Source organism: Carya illinoinensis, chromosome 14 (genome assembly GCF_018687715.1).
Source record: "Carya illinoinensis cultivar Pawnee chromosome 14, C.illinoinensisPawnee_v1, whole genome shotgun sequence".
In the NCBI taxonomy this organism is placed as follows: Eukaryota; Viridiplantae; Streptophyta; class Magnoliopsida; order Fagales; family Juglandaceae; genus Carya; species Carya illinoinensis.
In genome coordinates this window covers 8,207,559-8,225,830 of record NC_056765.1, presented here as the reverse complement: position 1 = coordinate 8,225,830, position 18,272 = coordinate 8,207,559, and the positions used below count along the sequence as shown (strand labels likewise).

The 18,272-nt window shown below is 35.3% G+C and overlaps 2 protein-coding genes across 4 annotated transcripts; one reads left to right on the top strand and one right to left on the bottom strand.

Moving 5' to 3' along the window:
- The first annotated feature begins 8,377 nt into the window (after nucleotides 1-8,377).
- On the top strand, nucleotides 8,378-12,773 carry LOC122294357 (28S ribosomal protein S29, mitochondrial). Of its 2 annotated transcripts, XM_043103024.1 has the most exons (8): nucleotides 8,378-8,791; nucleotides 8,906-9,072; nucleotides 9,824-10,035; nucleotides 10,802-11,056; nucleotides 11,201-11,287; nucleotides 11,622-11,794; nucleotides 12,255-12,423; nucleotides 12,554-12,773. In XM_043103024.1, the coding sequence occupies exons 1-7, from the start codon at nucleotides 8,454-8,456 to the stop codon at nucleotides 12,373-12,375; spliced, it is 1,353 nt and encodes a 450-aa protein (XP_042958958.1). In that variant the 5' UTR covers nucleotides 8,378-8,453; the 3' UTR covers nucleotides 12,376-12,423; nucleotides 12,554-12,773. The 2 variants fall into 2 exon arrangements, with proteins under 2 accessions (XP_042958958.1, XP_042958957.1); XM_043103023.1 differs by having other exon boundaries at nucleotides 12,255-12,773.
- Nucleotides 12,774-13,339: 566 nt separating this feature from the next.
- LOC122294359 (protein LURP-one-related 7-like) lies at nucleotides 13,340-16,827 on the bottom strand. Of its 2 annotated transcripts, XR_006237584.1 has the most exons (4): nucleotides 16,330-16,827; nucleotides 16,030-16,206; nucleotides 13,869-13,992; nucleotides 13,560-13,749 (listed from the first exon to the last, which is right to left on the bottom strand). XR_006237584.1 is itself a non-coding variant. In XM_043103025.1 (3 exons), exons 1-3 carry the CDS (start codon nucleotides 16,546-16,548, stop codon nucleotides 13,615-13,617), a joined length of 531 nt encoding a protein of 176 aa, XP_042958959.1. In that variant the 5' UTR covers nucleotides 16,549-16,824; the 3' UTR covers nucleotides 13,340-13,614. The 2 variants fall into 2 exon arrangements, 1 of the variants encoding a protein (XP_042958959.1); XM_043103025.1 differs by lacking the exon at nucleotides 13,869-13,992 and having other exon boundaries at nucleotides 13,340-13,749; nucleotides 16,330-16,824.
- Between the last annotated feature and the right edge of the window lie 1,445 nt (nucleotides 16,828-18,272).

Here is an 18,272-nt window from a genome sequence, read left to right as displayed (position 1 = left end):
TTAAGTAAAAGAAAAATATAAGGGCTTTGCTAGACGCATTCGACATGCAGTCGGCTGTACGGAATAAATAAATAAAAATTATAAAAATATTTTTTTTTCATGGTTGTACAGAATGAATAAAAAAAAGTTATAAAAATAATTTTTTTTCATATAGGTCCCATATTAATTTATTTTTTTCAAAACGACTGCACGTCAACTGTATTTACCGACTACACAAATCATTTCTCAAAATACAATCAATACAATGATTGGATAGATATTATCGATGGAAATATCATTTCCCTTTTTATAATATTCAATATTGCATTCTGCAAGCTTATTTTTAGAGCGGTCATTTAATTTGCTTGATAAAATGAGTGGAGCACTTTAACAAGTGCACTATAACCAGATCAAAGTCAAATTAGGAAATTGACTATTTTTTTCATGGATGGGGGACTTTAGTGGGCTTCATTGTATTCTTTTTAATGTTTTGACTTATATTTAATTGGTTGGGAACTTGGTACTTACCATTCATGATTTTATTTGACTGCCCCATAAAAATGATTTTAAGGCTTTTAAGGAGATGTGAAGTGAGTATTTGACTAAGCTCATGCTGTGGTAGTAATTCAGTTTTTGAATTTACAAACATATGGCTGTACCTCTCTTAACATCAAGGAAAATGTTGGTTTGTCCTTGGGTTTGATCATTAGTGTATTTTTTTATTTTATTTTATTTTTTTAAATATTTAAAAAAGTTACTACTGATGAATGTGTATGTGTTTTTTAATTAATTTTAAAATATATTTTAAAAAATACAAATTACACTAACGAGCAAGCTCAGCAATAAGAGTTGAGTGGCAAAATAGGATTGCCCTAACACCAAAGAAGTCAAAATAATGCCCTTACCCAACATGCTAGGCTGGGTTCCTTTCGAGCCCCAAAAGAACTAAACATTGGGTGAATTCTTTGAAATTTAAGGCCTATTACACCCCCATTAGGTTCTCTTGGCAGTGTGCATAAAGTTTGGGTGGTGAAATATTATTTGAAATATTTTATTATTATTTATTATTAATTTTCATCTATTTTTTACTATTTTGTATTACTATTCAATACTTTTTTATTATTTTTTACTATTATTTATAGAGTATTTGAAATTATCTGACTATCCAAACACAAGCGAAGAGAAGCTTAAAGGGATTCGCAATGTAGTGGAGAATATAAGGGATTTGAAGGCTCTCCCTTACGACCACAAGTGATTCACAGGTTTTTCCTTACAACAAGTTGAGTTACAACTTAATCTCAATCCTTTTTCATCCTAACAAAAACATAATGACACATCCTCTAATCGTACTTAGTCGAACAAGGAGTACTCTTATATCTCCAACCGAGCATAAGCGATTGCAATTTTTAACTAAATAATTATTGGTGGACAAAAATATGTGACATGATGGGCCTAGAAAGATATGTGGCATGATGTTAAATACAAAGTACCCTTACGAAAAAATTATGATAGAATTTAAAGAGTGTCCAATCGTATATCAATTATGTTTTAAAAAAAAAAAACTATATAATAGTGTAGTATAAGCGTTTATATCTAGTGACAAATCTCAGATTAAGTTCGATTGTTTCACAAACTTTTATGTCGTTGTCATTCATCTGGAATCAATTTTGTCAATAATGGAGTGCACTACATGATAATATCAAAGCAATACTCATAAATTCTACACCCTAAATATCGAGACTAGAGAGACACATATTTATAAAAAGAGAGATTTCTTGTGCCAAGATCCAAGCCTCGTACCAAATGGGGGAATGGGCTATATGTAGTCCCTCCAATTCGTAACTCCTGGCTGGTTTTATAGGCTAGCCATCAAAACTCATGAAATTGATGCCTAATATGAAATTAAGCCATTTCATATTCCCTAACCATGAGAAGGGGAAGGGATGCCTATGTGGACATCTTGTTATTGTAAATTATGTAACGGGTGAAATTGAGTTTTATAAATCATTTCTCACCTCGACTATTCCATGTGAATATATATATATAAGCTCAATCTAAAAAGAATAAGCTAACAAACAACTAACATTCAAAATTAATGCGCAGTCATAAGACAACTATTTACTAACTAACAATTCTCTAATAAAATTGCGCAAACTATATAATAGTTATATCTATAAATATTGGGATTTTATACTTTTACCTTAATTGGAAGAACTATGATTTACGTAACTCTAAATTAAGTAGAGCCTATGATTGTATCAGCGTGGGATGGCCACACATAATTGACAATGGGATGGAAATAGTTAGATTAGGTTGATCCAACATTTGAGGAAAAAGTTGACAGTTGATGGACATGATGGTGAATGTGTAAAGAAATAAAGCAGCCTATGTTTGTATGGCTGATGCATTGATTTATATAATTTTATGGGCTTTGCTACATACAGTCGGGAAATGCAGTCGGCGTGCAGTCGGCTGTATGGAATGAATAAAAAAAAATTATAAAAAAATTGTTTTATATTCAGGGGGACCTACATGAATTATAAAAAGTTATAAAAATAATTTTTTTTTTTTTCATGTAGGTCCCGTATTAAAATTTTTTTTACAGCCGACTGCATTTCCCGACTGCACAAATCATTTCTGTAATTTTATAGATGAGCATCACAGTTGTCATACAATCTATACATAATAAATAAAAGGAAACCAAACGTAAATCTATTATTTACAATAAACTAAAAATATACAGGGAGTGAATTACGAAGGGAGAGATCTCAACAGCTATTCAAGGAAAAGCATAATTCATAAAGATACGTTTCTACATTCCCCCTCAAGTTCAAGTGAGACTCGTCGAATGCAGAGCTTGCTGTAATTTGAATTGAACTTGGAATTAGATAGAGTTTTTGTAAATGTCTGCAACCTAAGCATGTCCCGAAATGTGAGCAAGTGTAATGGCACCACGGGCTACTTGTTCTCACACAAAATGAACATCAATTTCAATATGTTTTGTGTGGTGGTGGAACACTGAATTTTTAGCAATATTTAGGGCACTTATATTATCACAGTGTAACATAGGAGCTGGAAGTATGTAGCCCAAGCTGTAAAGTAAATTCATAAACCACATTAATTCTGTAGTAGTAGATGTCAAAGCTCAATATTTGGCTTCGACAGTGGATCTAAAGACAACTATTTGCTTCTTCGCACCCCATGGCAGTAAATTTGGACCCATAAAACAACACAATTTGTAGTTGAGCGCTTGCCTTCCTTAGACACTGCCCAATCCGCATCAATGAAACCAACAAGAGGAGACATGGGTGTTTTAACAAACTGAAGGCCTAGGTTTATTGTACCCTTCAAATACCAATAAATTCTTTTAATTGCAACTAGATGTGAAGCGTGAGAAGCTTGCATAAACTGGCAGACAAAGTGCACGATATAGGTTGTATCCGGTCGTGTTAAAGTGAGGTATTGTAGAAACTCCATCATTTACTAAAATAGAGTTGGCTCCTTGAGAAGAGAACTATTAGTGGCTGAAAGTGAATTACATACATCAAAGGTGTTGGAATGGGCTTGACTCCTTCAAGTCCAAATTTGTTGAGAAGAGAGAGCAAGTATTTTGTCTATCATAATGTGAGAGTATCACTATCACGAGAGACTTGAAGCCTAAGGAAATAATTCATATGAAATACTTTTGACATATGAAAAAGGAAAGCACTGATGCCTAATGGCTAACTCTGAAGAACAGGTAATAATGATATCGTCCATATAAATTAGAAGAATTATAATATATGTACCTTGACGACAAAAAAAAAAGAGGACGTATCATATGGACATCGGTTGAAACCCATTTGTTGAATATAAGCACTAAACTTCATGTACCATGCACGAGGATTTGCTTTAGTCCATATAATTATTTGTGAAGCTAACAAACATAATGCGGATAATTAGAATCCTCAAATCTAGGTAGTTGAGTAAGATAGACATTTTCTTGTAAATTCCCATTCAAAAAGACATTACTAACATCAAATTGGGGTAACGACCAATTTTAAGAAAGAGCAAAGTTGAGCACCAATCGGGTCGTAGCAAGCTTAACGATAGGACTGAAGGTCTCATCATAATCAAGACCGTAAAGTTGATTAAAGTCTCATGCAACAAGATGAACTTTGTATCTTTCAATAGAACTATATGCTCGAGTCTTAATCTTAAAAACCTACTTACTACTAACTAAGTTGACATCCGTTGGTTGAGGAACTAGAGTCCAAGTTCTATTTGCATGTAATGCATCTATTTCAGATTACATGGCCTTCTCCCAAAGAGGATCCTTAAGAGCTTGTTTATAGGTTTTGGGCTCAAAAGGCTATTAACATATGTAGCAAGAAAACAAGTGGGAAGTGGATGTCAGTTGGAGAGGAAAACCTTAGGCCATCGTGTCCCCTTGGTTCCGAGTAACCATTGGATAGGTGTGAGAGGGGCTGAGATTGGGAGACACTGGCACAACTTGGGAATTGGAAGATTCCATTTATGCCATAATAATAGAGGAAATTAGTTGTGGCTTCAATTGAGACTGGACAAGACTTGTAGATGTGGTAGATTGAGACACAGGTCTAGAGGTAATGGGAACAACTGAAGTAGAATTTTTATTAAGAAGAGTGAGGACAAGTCGAACGTGAAACCAGTGAGAAGAATTAGAAGGGAGGGTTGCATGCGTAGTAGAGAAAGGAAAGTGGGTTTCATAAAAAAGAACATGCCTTGAAATGTAAAGATGACCAATGCCCATGTTCAAACAGAAGTACCCTTTTTGTTGAGAAGAATATCCCAGAAAGACACATCGAGTAGATTTTAAGTCAAGTTTTGAACATCCAAAAAGCGTGAGATATGGATAACAAGCACAACCAAACACATGTAAAGTATAATATGAAAGTGGAGTATGAGAAATAAGTTCATATGGAGACTTGCCATGAAGCATGGGAGTGGGTAGACAATTTATAAGAAAAACTGCAATCGTGAAAGTAGCAGTTAAAAAATGAGAGGGTATGGAAGAGTGAGTCATTAAGGCGAGACCAATTTCAACAATTTGACAATGACATCGTTAAGCAAAACCATTTTGTTTAGAAGTGTTGGGGCAAGATGAGCGGTGAATAATTCATTTAGAAGCAAAGTAATTTTTGAGAGAATTATTTACAAACTCACCACTGCCGTCACTTTGAATAATTTTAATGTGAGTTTGAAATTGATTCTCTAACATTGTGAGAAAATTGAGAAAAGTATGAAAGGCATAGGATTTTCGTGTAAAAGGAAATTTTTAAATATAACAGGAATATTCATCAACAATAACTAAATAAAAATGAAAACCATCAAATGAAGAAATGGGAGCTGGTCCCCATACATCACTATGAAGGGTATGGAGAATAGATTGAACATGAAGAGTACGAGATGTAAAAGGCAATTTAGTAGATTTTCCAAGAATGAAACTTTCACAAAAATTGACTTCTTTCTTCGAAACATGTAAAGATAGAAATAACATTTTTAGAATTCTTGTGCTGGGATGACCCAAGCGAGCATGCCACAAAGTGCCGAGACTTTAGTTGATAGAAATGCGACAGGAGAAAAAGTAGTGGAGTTGAGACGTAAGGGATATAGTCCATCTTTAACAAGGCCTTTAAACAGCCCTATTTTGTCTTCAAGTCCTTGATGAGAAAACCCCATAGATAGAACAAAAAACAACCATTATTGTCGGCAGTAAATTGAGAGACATAAATAAGTTTATTTTTAAGATCAAGAACAATTAGGCCCGGTTTAGATGGCTAACACAAATGAGATGTTTTCATATCATTTGTACCGTACACTAGTTTTTTATATCAAAACACACTATATTTCATTTCTAAATTTTAAAAATATCTTCTTAAATAAACAGTAATGAACAATACATAAATAATAAAAATCTGACACAAACAATTGTATAAATAGTACAATTTGATATGAACAGTGCATGAACAGTAGACAATTCAGCTACCCTTATTAAGTAGTAGAACCCACAATTTTTTCAAATCCAAAAAATTAAAAATTATCTCATCTTATTTCATTATCCAAATACAAAATTTTTTATAAACTATTTCATCTCTTTTTCACTCAACAATTTCATTACTATTCAAAATATCTCATCTCATCTCACTTGAACTGTGTATCTAATTTGAGCCTCAGAGTTTTTGTGAAGAATAAGGGAAGTTTGAGGGATTTTAAACTGACCAACAACAAAAATTGGAAGTCCAGATCTATTACCAACCATTATGAAGTCATGTTTAGTATAGGGAATAATATCTTGAGCATCAATGGTGGTAGGAGTCATGTGATTATTTGTCCCTGTGTCGGGAAACCAAGTTTCATCTAGAGCATCTCCAAGTTGAACAACAAGAAAGGCTTGATATTGTTCAACCTCTTCATCTGTGGCACATCAAGTGTCTGCTTTGTGATAGGGAGCCCCACACCTAAAACAAGTGATACGAGTCGTTTGGTTATTATGAACTTATGGCCTACTGCCTCCATGGGCAAAAGATTGCGGTGTGTGTCCAGCAGGTGTGCGACTTGTAGAGCATCCACCCCCACCATGAGAGCCTTTGAACCTCTACTAGTTATTGGGGCCAAGTCCACGTCCAACTACTGGACTGCCTCGTGTGTGATTTGGTGTAGAACCCGCACGACTTGAATAAAATGTGACAGTAGATGAGTCACATGTAAGGGATATATGCATCTCATAGTTTCTTAGTTTGCTGATTACAGTTTCAAGCAGTGGAAAATTGTCCCTTACGTTTATGGTTGCCACAATTGGGTCAAACTCAGAACCCAATCTTTTGATTAAACAGATGATAAAAATCATCTTCATCCATAGGTTTGCCCGCATATTTGAGAGCCAGTGCTATAGACTTGGCTTTGTGAAGATAATCTTTTATTGAATAGTTACTTTCGATGAGAGATTGAAACTCTCCTTTCATTTTTTGAACCTGATCATCGGTATGACGTCTATATAGAGTTTTTAGAACCTCCCAAGCATCTAAAAAGGTTTCACAATTTATCACTTGAGATAATAGAGCATTGGACAAATAACTATTTAACCAACCAAGCACTAGTTGGTCAATATGCAGCCATTTATGTGCTTCTTGATTGGAGGTTGAATTACCATTATCACTAAGGATAGTTGCAGGAGGACATGGAAGCTCACCATTGATGTACCTCAAGCAACCCATGACCACATAGTATAGGGACAACTTGTGTTTTCCATAGAAGATAATTGGTGTAGGCTAGTTTAATGAAAATGTTAGGTATGTTTGTTTTTGTGGAGAACAGATCTATTGAAGAAAATTCTGTCACAGGTGGGATCAAGGACGTTGAAGAATAAGCCATGAAAGGAGGAATCTCGTGTGTCTGTGATACCATGTAAAGAAATAAAGCAACCTATGTTTCTTGCCTGATGCATTGACTTATATAATTTTACAAAGGAGCATTATGGTTGTCATACAGTCTCTGTATAGAATAAATAAAAGGAAACCAAACGTCAATATATTATTAACAGTAAGCTAAAAATATGCAGGGAGTGAATCACGGATGGAGAGATCTCAACAGCTATTCAAGGAAAAACATAATTCATAGAGATACATTTCTACAGAATACTCATATCTATTTACAGGCTCCAAGATAAATCAATCTTCAACCATTGTGAAAATGGGGAACTTCAAGAGAATGACATATAGGCCAAATAAGTGAGGGAAGGAGGGAATGAGCCCTCTCGCCGCTTTTCAAGTGTTAAAGATTGATTTTGATTTTTATAATATTTTAACATTTTGTGAGTAATAGTGAAATAATTTATAAATAATAATGAAATGATTTGAGTTAAGATATTTGATTAAATTTTAAGAAATGAGAAATAAAAGTTGAATAAAAAAATTATAAAGTTAATATAATTTTTTAATATTATTTTTATTTTGAGGTTTGAAAGATTTTATTGATTTTTATGTTTTATTTTAAATTTTGTAAAAATTATAATAATTAAGTAATTGATTAGATGAAAAAGTTAAATATTTAAAATTAAAAAAATGAAAAAGAGAAAGAAATTGTGAGAAATTTTGAGAATTTCTCGTCTCATCTCATTAAAAAAAACGATATTAAATGTTTATTCTAAAAAAAAATATTAAATGTTCATTCTAAAAATACAATATTAAATGATCTACTCATTTTATTTGCGTCTCTCTCTTTATTTCGAACAAAAACTGAAAAAAAAAAAAAAAAAATCTATAGTACACCCAAAAGGAAAACACTGTTCATAGTTAAATCTGGGCCTGGGCCTATAGTTAACAGAATGTCACGTAATGGGCCCACCTCCGTTCACTTATCAAGTACCCTCATGGTCAGCCCGAAACCACCAAAACCCACCCTAGCAGTGCTGCTCTGAAAAAACCTCGAGAAATCTACTTCGGATACTGGAGAAAATGTTGCGGTGTATTCTGAGAGTAGGCTCAGCAGCGACGAGAAGCTCGATCAGATCCTCTCCAGTCCCAACCTCAGCTCAAAGTTACTCCTCCAAGAACCCCAAGTCCAATGTCGCCATGTCCAAGAAGACTAAGTCCAAGGCCCACGACCACGCCTCCGCCTCCGAAGCCAAAGTCGAAGCCGCTCTCTCCGACGCCCAATCCCGCGCACGTAGCCTCGCCGCCGACGAAAAGGACCCGTCCATCGATTTGGGACCAGACGGTCGGCCCCTGTTCACATCCACCCCCTCACTCTCCCTCCTCTCCCGGAAAGACGCCTGCTCCTATTTCAAATTCAGGTATACGAATCCCACTACTTGCCATCCACGTGTATATACCTATATATCTGTATGTATTGGTTTTCTCGTGTTTGTGATTGGGAAAGTGGGCTTTTTTTTCTTTTTTTGGATTAGTATGGACGGTTTGAAAACGGCGTTACCGGAGGGGTTGCCAACAGGTATGGTGAAGGAGTTCGAGGACTCACTTAGACCGGCTTTGCTGGTTCGACAGAGTTTTTTGGATCTTCGTGATAATTTTAGGCGTATTGTTGATCCTCCATTGCGCTTCTCTGATGATAAAGGTGAGTAGTGGTATCACTTTCACTTCTTTCTTTTTTTTTTTTTTTTTTCCTCTCTAAAAAAGTAAAGTCAAATGTAATGACGAGTTTCAAATCGTAGTAATAATATCTCTTAATGTTAATTCGAACATCTATTATTGAGCTAGTTTGGAACTTCAAATATTGTTTTAATTCGGAGATGGCTGAGGCTTTTGAATATATGAATTTTATTTTAGTTACATATTACATTTTATCAACTCGACGTTGACGCTTTAGTGAATTTTTATTTTCTCCTAATCAATTTTTATCACTAATTTGTGAATTGAGATGGAAAGTCTGAACCAGTAATGGTTAGGATTTTAAGATTTCACTGTGCTCTTGCGAATTCAGAATATCTTGATCCCATCTTTTTTTAAGGTTAACGAATCTTCATGTTTTAGCGGAAATACGAACATCTCACCTGGTGTGTACATTGTTTGTGCTCTTGTCTTCCAAAAAGGAAAAACCTATGTATAGTAGAGTATTGAAGTTGCTCAACTCCTTTGAGGAATCTCTTAGCAACCTATTTGGCTTAATAAAGGCCAGTGTAGTTAGTATATGATTTAGTGCATCCTTTTCTTCCCCCATTTAAACATTATGTTCTTTTTTCCCAACGTCCAACCATGAATGATATTCTCTTTGTATATGAATCATAAGACAATGGGATGAGCTTGTGAAGTTTATGATAGTTCACATTCAGAAGATGCACTTATGCTGGTAACTATAATCTTTTTAGGTCTCAAACTTAAAAAGCAGATTGTCTTGGATGGTCCTGCTAGCTGTGGGAAGAGTATTGCACTTGCAATGCTTGTTCATTGGGCCCGTGATGAAGGTTGGCTGGTCTTTTATGTACCCAGGGGCCGAGAGTGGACTCATGGTGGATTTTTCTCCAAGAACCCAGAAACGGGTCATTGGGACACACCTCTTCAAGCTGCAAATGTACTCAAGGCAAGAGTGTTACCTTTTTTCTTTTCCCCCTTCATTCAGCCTTACATGGGTATCTGTCAATCTCCAGAACTTATTCTTTTGTTGAGCAGAATTAGATCAACATAAAGATGCTCGTTCCATTTCTTATATTTTCAACATCAGCTATTAGTTCTATGTTTTCGTAGCAGAGTTTGTTGACGATGTTCAATGTGATGTGGCATATAAACCTTGGTCCATGAGCTAATCAATCCTCTTTACTCACTTATGGTAGTTATTATTTTTTTTTTAATTTTTTTTTTTTTTTGATGTCGGGGAACCTCTCCAAGGCAGGGCCCTTTGGACCCACCCCTGTAGAATAAACTCCGGTCCCGTGCACCACACCCTCGGAAGTTTCCCTACACGGAACTGGTTAAATTGCTGGCTTTTCACCAGGGGGTGTGGCCTCAAAGGGTTGTTTGCACCCATGAGGTGTTGAACCTTGGACCTTGAAGGAAATGAGACCCCAAGACCAAGGCCTTCACCACTTGGGCTAACCCCTTGGGGTTCTCACTTATGGTAGTTATATTCACCATGAATTTGGTTTTTAGATTAAACATTCTCAATAACTATCATTAAGGAAACATCCGGATACAGTTCCAATCCCCTGCCTAAATAAAATAAAATCCCTGATCCCAATTTTTCTGTAATGGCTCCATACAGTACCTTGGTGGTTCTCATGATCTGTTAAGTTTGTTTTTACCTGTTATTCAGTGGGTCTGCATATTCCTCATGAGTCATTTATCTCCAGGATTTTCTGAAATGGAATGAATCCCACTTAAAACAATTGCCATGCCAAATTGATGGTCCGATTCCACTGGGAGAGGGTGCTGGTGTTGGATGGTTGAAAGATGTTGATAACATGGCAATGCCTGAAGGTTCTACGCTCTATGACCTGGTTAACACTGGTATCAAGCACACACATGCAGCTGTTGGAGTGGTTGTTCGTTTGAGGAGAGAGTTATCACTTGTGAAAAATATCCCTGTGCTTATAGCAATTGATCAAGTGAGAACAGTCTCTACTTTCTTGCTTCAACTTCAAATGCTGCATATTGTCCAGTTCTTTGGGTTAATATTATATGTATAGAATTTATTGTGTATGGTTACCTGGTATGTCATTTAACTATATTTTGCTGTTACTTGTCTCCAGTATAACAGCTGGTTTACCTTCAGCGAGTATGAGGAAGCAGTAACTATACGTTCTAGTCGACCAGTGCATGCTAGAGAACTTGCAATGGTTAGTGCCAACTGTTCAGTTTGAAATCTTGTTGAAACAGCAAATATTAGCGTATACAAGAATTTCACCAATTCCTCTTTCCGATGGAATTGCATTCATGCCATTTCGAAGGAACTCACTCCTTTGGTTGTTAGCTTGTTGGTTGTATCCTTCACTCAAGTGAAAGTTGGTAGCCAAGTTTGTGTTGATTTTGTCCCCAGAAATGAAGATGTTGGCATTTGATTCTCAAGCTTACTCCCTATAGCTCAATCGTCCTATATATATGCTTCCGTAGTGGTACTTGACTTACTGTCATATATATGTGCATTATAAAAGAAATTCTTGTCATTTTCAGGTGAATGCTTTTAGGTCTATGATGCATGATGACATGATGGTGGGTGCTTTCTCTCATTCAACAGCAGTTGGAAAGCTTCGTAAAGACTTACCGGATGTTCCTGTAGATGCTCGTGTTAATTTTCCTCGCTATAGCTTGGACGAAGCAGCAACTGTTTGTCATTATTACCTTAGGTATGCTACAGAAATTTATAAGCGTGCTAAGGCTGTTACTAAAATTATCAAGGTGCCAATCTCCAATTGACATAAAGATATTATGATTACAAAATATAATGATGCGATAAAACAGTAGAATCTAATGTGAGATTTCACCGCGGTTGGATAGTTTGTCTCTGACCTCCAATCATTTGATGGGAGGCCAATGACCAATTGATTGCCTTTTATCTTGTTCAAGCAGCTACTTGACTTGTCAGATTGCTCCTTGTAGATATCTATGAAGGTATCCTACTCTCTAAAGATCATAACATATTATGTCTCAAATTGTTTGGGTTCATTTGGCCCTAATAATCATCTGGAAAAAAACACTATTAAAAAAATAAGGGTAAATGATTGTTTCGATGGCAGAATTTTATGAATTCCTTTACCCCCTAGACTCTATTTCAGATTATTGCTTCTTTGTTGTCATGTCTGGCAGGCAAAGACTAGTAAATCGTGAAGTATTCTCAGAAGAAAATTGGAAGAAGGTATACTACTTGTCAAATGGAAATGGAACAGAGATGAGGTGGTTGGTTCCTTTGATGCGGCAGTCGGCATAATATACGTCCTCATCAACCTTTTTTCCTTTTAGATGTGCATTTGCAGAGGTGCCTATTTTGCTCCATAGCCTCTGTTTTTTTTTTCATCTTTTTTTAATAAAACTGCTCTTGTCGGATTCTTGCTCCAATGCTGCCATTGGGATGGGAATTCTCCATTATAATTGATTTGTTTGGTCAGGATCATCTTTTCTAACCTATGGATTAGAGCTCAAAGAGTCAAAAGGCAATGTATCATATAGACCAGTTAAGATCTGGTAGTTTCTGCTTTGAAGTTAATCCATTTGTGAGTTTTTTTTGGCTAAGCCAGTTCTTTTGTTAGCCTTTTTTATACACTTCAGTTGTTTAATCATGTACTAATTTTGTGATTTTGTAATTGCATCACATTTTAGTCTTTTTCATTTTTACTGTATTAGCCCCCTTATCAGATTTATGCTAAAGTTCCATCTGCGGTGGTGATATAACTAAGAGCTGCATATTCTTGCATTGGTTTTGCTACATTTTTCTCATCCAATTGTGTATGTCTATCACCAGCTTACGCAACAACAGAACATTACAGGTGATAACGTGTGCGGATCTATGCAAGTAAACAAATTATATAGATTGCTTTCATGCTAATCTAGTCAGCTATTTTCCTTACAAACTTGTGGCTAGAAGGGAGATATTAAAAAGGAAATAAATATAATAAAAGAGAGGATAAATTCTTTTGGAAATAAAAAGAATTTAGGTTTGAGCTTTATAGCTTTCACAAGAATATTTGCAATGACTTGTACCGATTCTAAATCGTCACCTCCTTGCAAATATTGACATTATCAAACCTACATTCGCTGTCTGCTTGAAATATATTGCCATCTTGCCAAGTATTTATTCACAGCCTAAGGCATATTATAGTAATCCTAGATACAGCTCGTTCATTTTATGACTGTAAATATAATTTCTTATGTAAATAAAGCATTGAGAGTTTGTCTGTGGAAGCCAAATGTGGGAGAACATATTAGAAAAGGTCAATTTTCCAGGGGGTTGAAAAGCATATTCTACCTGGAGGAGAGTTTCAACCTTTTTAACAATATGAGCCTCTTCACACAAATTGAAGTAGAAGGCTGATATGGAGTTACATTCGTAGTACCAAATGTCAATACATTAGTTCCCGGACAGAATGCATGTATAGGATCCTTTTTTCACTATCCCCGGGTACAAGAATCACCTAAAAGCATTGAATTTTACACGATCCTTTTCTTTGATCTAATGTCTTCTTCGATCAATAAATATTACAATCAATGCCGCGACCAAAGCATAATCGACAGATCCAGGAAATATGGTTAGTCGAAATTTATCCTTTCTTACATAAAGCTGCCACAGCTTGTACATGAGACTAGTCTGCATCAAAACATAACATAAGATTAACATGGCATCGCGCAAATAAGAGGGAAAAACATATGGATCAGTATTGCAGCTATTAGTGGTTCAGGACCAATCTAAATGAGACGTCAATTTACCATGGCATGACACAAGTTTGTGGAGATCAATTTCACCACCTTCAACTGTGGTGAATTAGAGAAGGTCAGGATGCACCTGTATGGACAGCCTCTAAAACTGGTGTATATACTCTACAAAGTCAGCCTGGCAACAATTGAGGATGTGTGGTCAACAGGTATGTTGCAGCAAGTTGGTTTAGTGCAAAACATATTCCAGCTAAGATTTCTATATTTATGTGGAAAGCGTTTCATCAAACCCTGCCATTTACTATGCATATTCAGCAACATCACATCCCCTTGGCGCCAAGTGTGATTGCTGTGTCATCCAGATGGTGGAATCTTAAGATCACACTTTATGCTCTGCAGAGAGCCAATTTTGTTTTAAAAATATTTTTGGTGACTTCTTGGGAATCAGAGTGAGTTGGAGGAATCAAGTTTTGTTGTGGTTTTTTGTAAAGCAAATTTGAATTCACAACATCTGGCTCTCTCTCATAAATTGGTGCATTTGGTCAAGAAGATGCAAAGGCTAGAATGGAGGACAAAATAGAGGAGAAGAAGATTGTTCGTTTTAGAGTGAAGTTGATGTTGGCTGAATTTATAAATCAGGTGAGCAGAGTGACAACATTATCCCAACTTGATCGTTTTGTTGCTCTGCAACTGGGGCTTCCATGTGTTGAAGGGAGGGTTCCTAGAACCTAACCCTTGGAGTGGCATAGGCAAAGTGGAGGAAGGGTTAAACTCTCATTTGTTTTTAGAGATGAGTTGAGATTAAAATTGAAAGTTGAATAAAATATTATTAAAATATATTATTTTATTTTAATATTATTTTTGTATTGGAATTTGAAAAAATTGAATTGTTTATTTTATTTTGTATGGAAATTTAGGAAAATTGTAATAATTGGATGAGATGAAATGAGATGTTTTGTAAAAGTGAATGATTGGATTGTCTTGGAAACCCCAAGGAGTGGTGGTGGTACTAATAAATGATACAGGGCAGGCACTTTACATTCTATGGGGAGGGTACGACCATATGAATACCATGGCTAAGGTCAATTCATTTTGGATGCTAAAGTTATGTGGGAAGCTTAATTAGTGCGACATAAGAGTTGAAGTCTAACTCAAAAGTGGGGGTTAACTGGATGTTAGGTGCTGGTGGTGTTCAATGGTATCCACGCTACTATGGAATCATGGATCAGATTGATCTAGTTAGGCAATCATTTGTTCATTTGTTGAGCCATGTCTCCAAAGTGAATTAGGAGTGACTGTTTTGGCTGAATTAGGTTGTAAAGTCTCAATGTTAGGCCCAAACTATATAGCTTATACTGCGAAATAACTAGTCAATGATACAATTGAAGCCCCACTAGAACATTATAAAGAACAAGAATTTCTTATTCCCAAGCAATGTGGGATCTCATATACCATCTACTCTTATCCTTATCATATGGGGTATCACAATCTACCCCCTTTAAATTTCCGATGTCTTCGACGGGCTTATCCGTTGTAGGTGGCATGGCTCAAGTCCCACATTTCTGATCGGGATAAGCTCTTATACCATTTGTAATACCCCAATGGAAGACTCAAACCACATGGCCTATACTCTAAAAGGACTAATTAATGGTACAATTGGAGCCCCATTTGAACATTATAAAGAGCAAGAACTTCTTATTTTCAAGCAATGTGGAATCTCATACACTACCTACCCTTATATTTATCATATGGGATATACATAGGTGCTAAAGGAGGCTCCCCAGAATGTATTAAGTGGATTAACATCCCAAGAGATCTGAGAGGCGTTTTGGCAATTGACGAGCTAGTATGTCTAATTTGTGTTGCAATTGAAGGTTTCTTCCTTTTTTTTTTTTTTTTTTTTTTTTTTTTTTTTTTTTTAAATCATAGATAGTTTTGGTTTTGAGTAATGGTAATCTTGCCATTTTCTTTTTAATAGCCTGTTTTGGGCTTCTTGCTCTTTACTTGTACCAAAGTCAATTGACGGTTTGTTGAGCCAAGCTACGAAAGTTGTACCAAAGTTTAATGAAGGGAGAAAACACAACCAAATTTCAATATGGTAACCAAAGTATCGAAGTTGAGACATTGCACCCACAAACAATCGGACAAGTACGCTAAACGAATCATCAAAGTTGGGTAAAATTTGCAATGACTGTAAAGTTCAGCATTATTATACCTGAGCCAATATGTCATTGCCTTTATAGATGGTGCAGGATTTCATGGAAGGGCAGCCTTTCACCTTCAGTTCAGAGGTCGAGTCAAGAAGAAACACCTCCAAGTCGGTTTCAGCCTTTTTAACTCTGAATATCAAGTCCTTCTGCTCCCCACCCTTGTAGCCTTCCCACGACCCATCCTACGTAAACATCCGTATGTATAATAATGTCTCCCAAATTATAGTTTTTTTTTTTTTTTTTTCAAATAAATATATATTTATTATTTCTGCGGAACCAAAACAGAGAGCGAGAGAGAGACTGACATCGTGACGGTGCATCGAAATCAGAGGTTTTCCAGTGGCATCGAGAAGTACTAGCTTATTAGCAGACGATTTGGAAGACGGACGGTTGACCCTGAAAACGATGCGACCGGAGGCGTCGGCGAACCCGAGGTCGCCACGGGAAAGGCCACGATGTTTCTTGGAAACGAAGAGATCGACCGGGATCGGAGAGTACGGGTACTCGGGACCGAGATTGGCCATGGGTTGGAGGTGATATCCCTACTCTACTCTTCTCTTATCTTCCAAGCTTGAGTCGGACAGAAAAAGAAAGAAATGGGAAACCAGAATTTATTCTGTTAGCTGGAAGTGGAAGGTGCCGATAAAGGAATTTATCTACAAATAAAGAGACAGAGAATCAGATGCAACAGCAGCGGACTTCGTTGGAAGAAAATGTCTTTGGGCATGTGGGCAGCGAACTTCGTTGGAAAATGGAAAGGGCATTTGGCAGTGGGAACAAAGAGAAGGTTAGAGCCTTCTTCTTCTTTCTTTCTTTTATTTTTCGTACAATTTTTTTTTTACTTAAATATTTTTTTAAAAAAATTTTTTAATATCATTAAAAACATATTTATTTAAATATAATTTTTGTTTTGATTTTGGGCCTTTGGTAAAAATTGATTTTATTTTATTTTTTGTTTTTTATTTTTATTTTATATTGAAATTGAAGAGAATATGATTCAAGTGTGAGAGTTGCCACCCAACCTTGAGAAGTCTTTAATTAGAAATATTTAAAAAAAAAAATTGTTAGATTAGCACAAAAATGGGGAAATCTTGCATTAATTTGGAATGGTAAATACAGAGAAAGATGGCATAAGTGATAAGTGTTACAGAGAAAAAGTGTTGGAACAAATGGTTATAAGAGATGAGAGTAGAATACTATTTTTGGTAGAAAAATAATTTATTAATTTTTAATAAAGGCCTCATCTAATTGTTGTCTTGGGCCACAAAATATGTTAAGCTGCCCATGCACCCAACAAAGCCCACTAAATACCAAAAAAATAAATAGGCCCAATCCATTGAGACGCTAATTAGAGGAGTGCATTGCTACAAAACCTTAGTAAAGAAGTGGGATCGATGATAGTTCTCCTTCGCATCTGCATTCTCTACGGACACATCTTTGACTTGCCAATATGTCACACACTATATATATATATATTTTTATTTTTATTTTTTAAAAAAATTAGATTTATTCTTCTTAAACTAATTGAATTATTCTATTCATTATCCATATACCACACATTTGGTAAAAGGTCAAAAAAAAAAAAAAAAAAAAGTATTGTGTGTGAGCTTATGCTTAGAATTTTTCTATAATTTGACACAAATAAAGGAAAATTTTACACTTAAAAGATAAATTATAGTTATCTAAAGAACAAGTCTAGAGAATGGCATTCTATAGAGCTCTATTGATTTGATTTTAAAATGACTTTAGAATAAGTCACGCTCGTCATCAATAAGAGCATCCCATTTGGATGCCTAAAGTCGCTAATCATCTAAATTTTAGAAAGATATTTAACTTCTTGATCTTATCCTTCTCCATCCGATTCTTTATTGAAGGAAAAAGATTGTGTGATACAAACAATTTCTCTATCCATCCCTAAATAATTTTTTTATAAATGTTTTATTTTAACAAATAATTTTTTTTTTCTTCTAATCATCTACATTTTCTCATGCTCGTATTTGTTATAGTTTTAAAAGTAATAATTTTAACAATAATTTAAATAATTATGAAAATGTAAAAATAAAATAAAATTATTATCATATGGACAAACAAATAATTTAAATTTTTGTTTAAAATATTTGCTAGAGAGTAATAGTTCAAAACATAAGAAAAAATATAAAATAGTGAGTAGTTAAGTTTGTAAATGGAAGTGAGCAAAAAAAGTTAAAAAAATATATATATTATTTTAATAGAATAGAGAAATGATAGG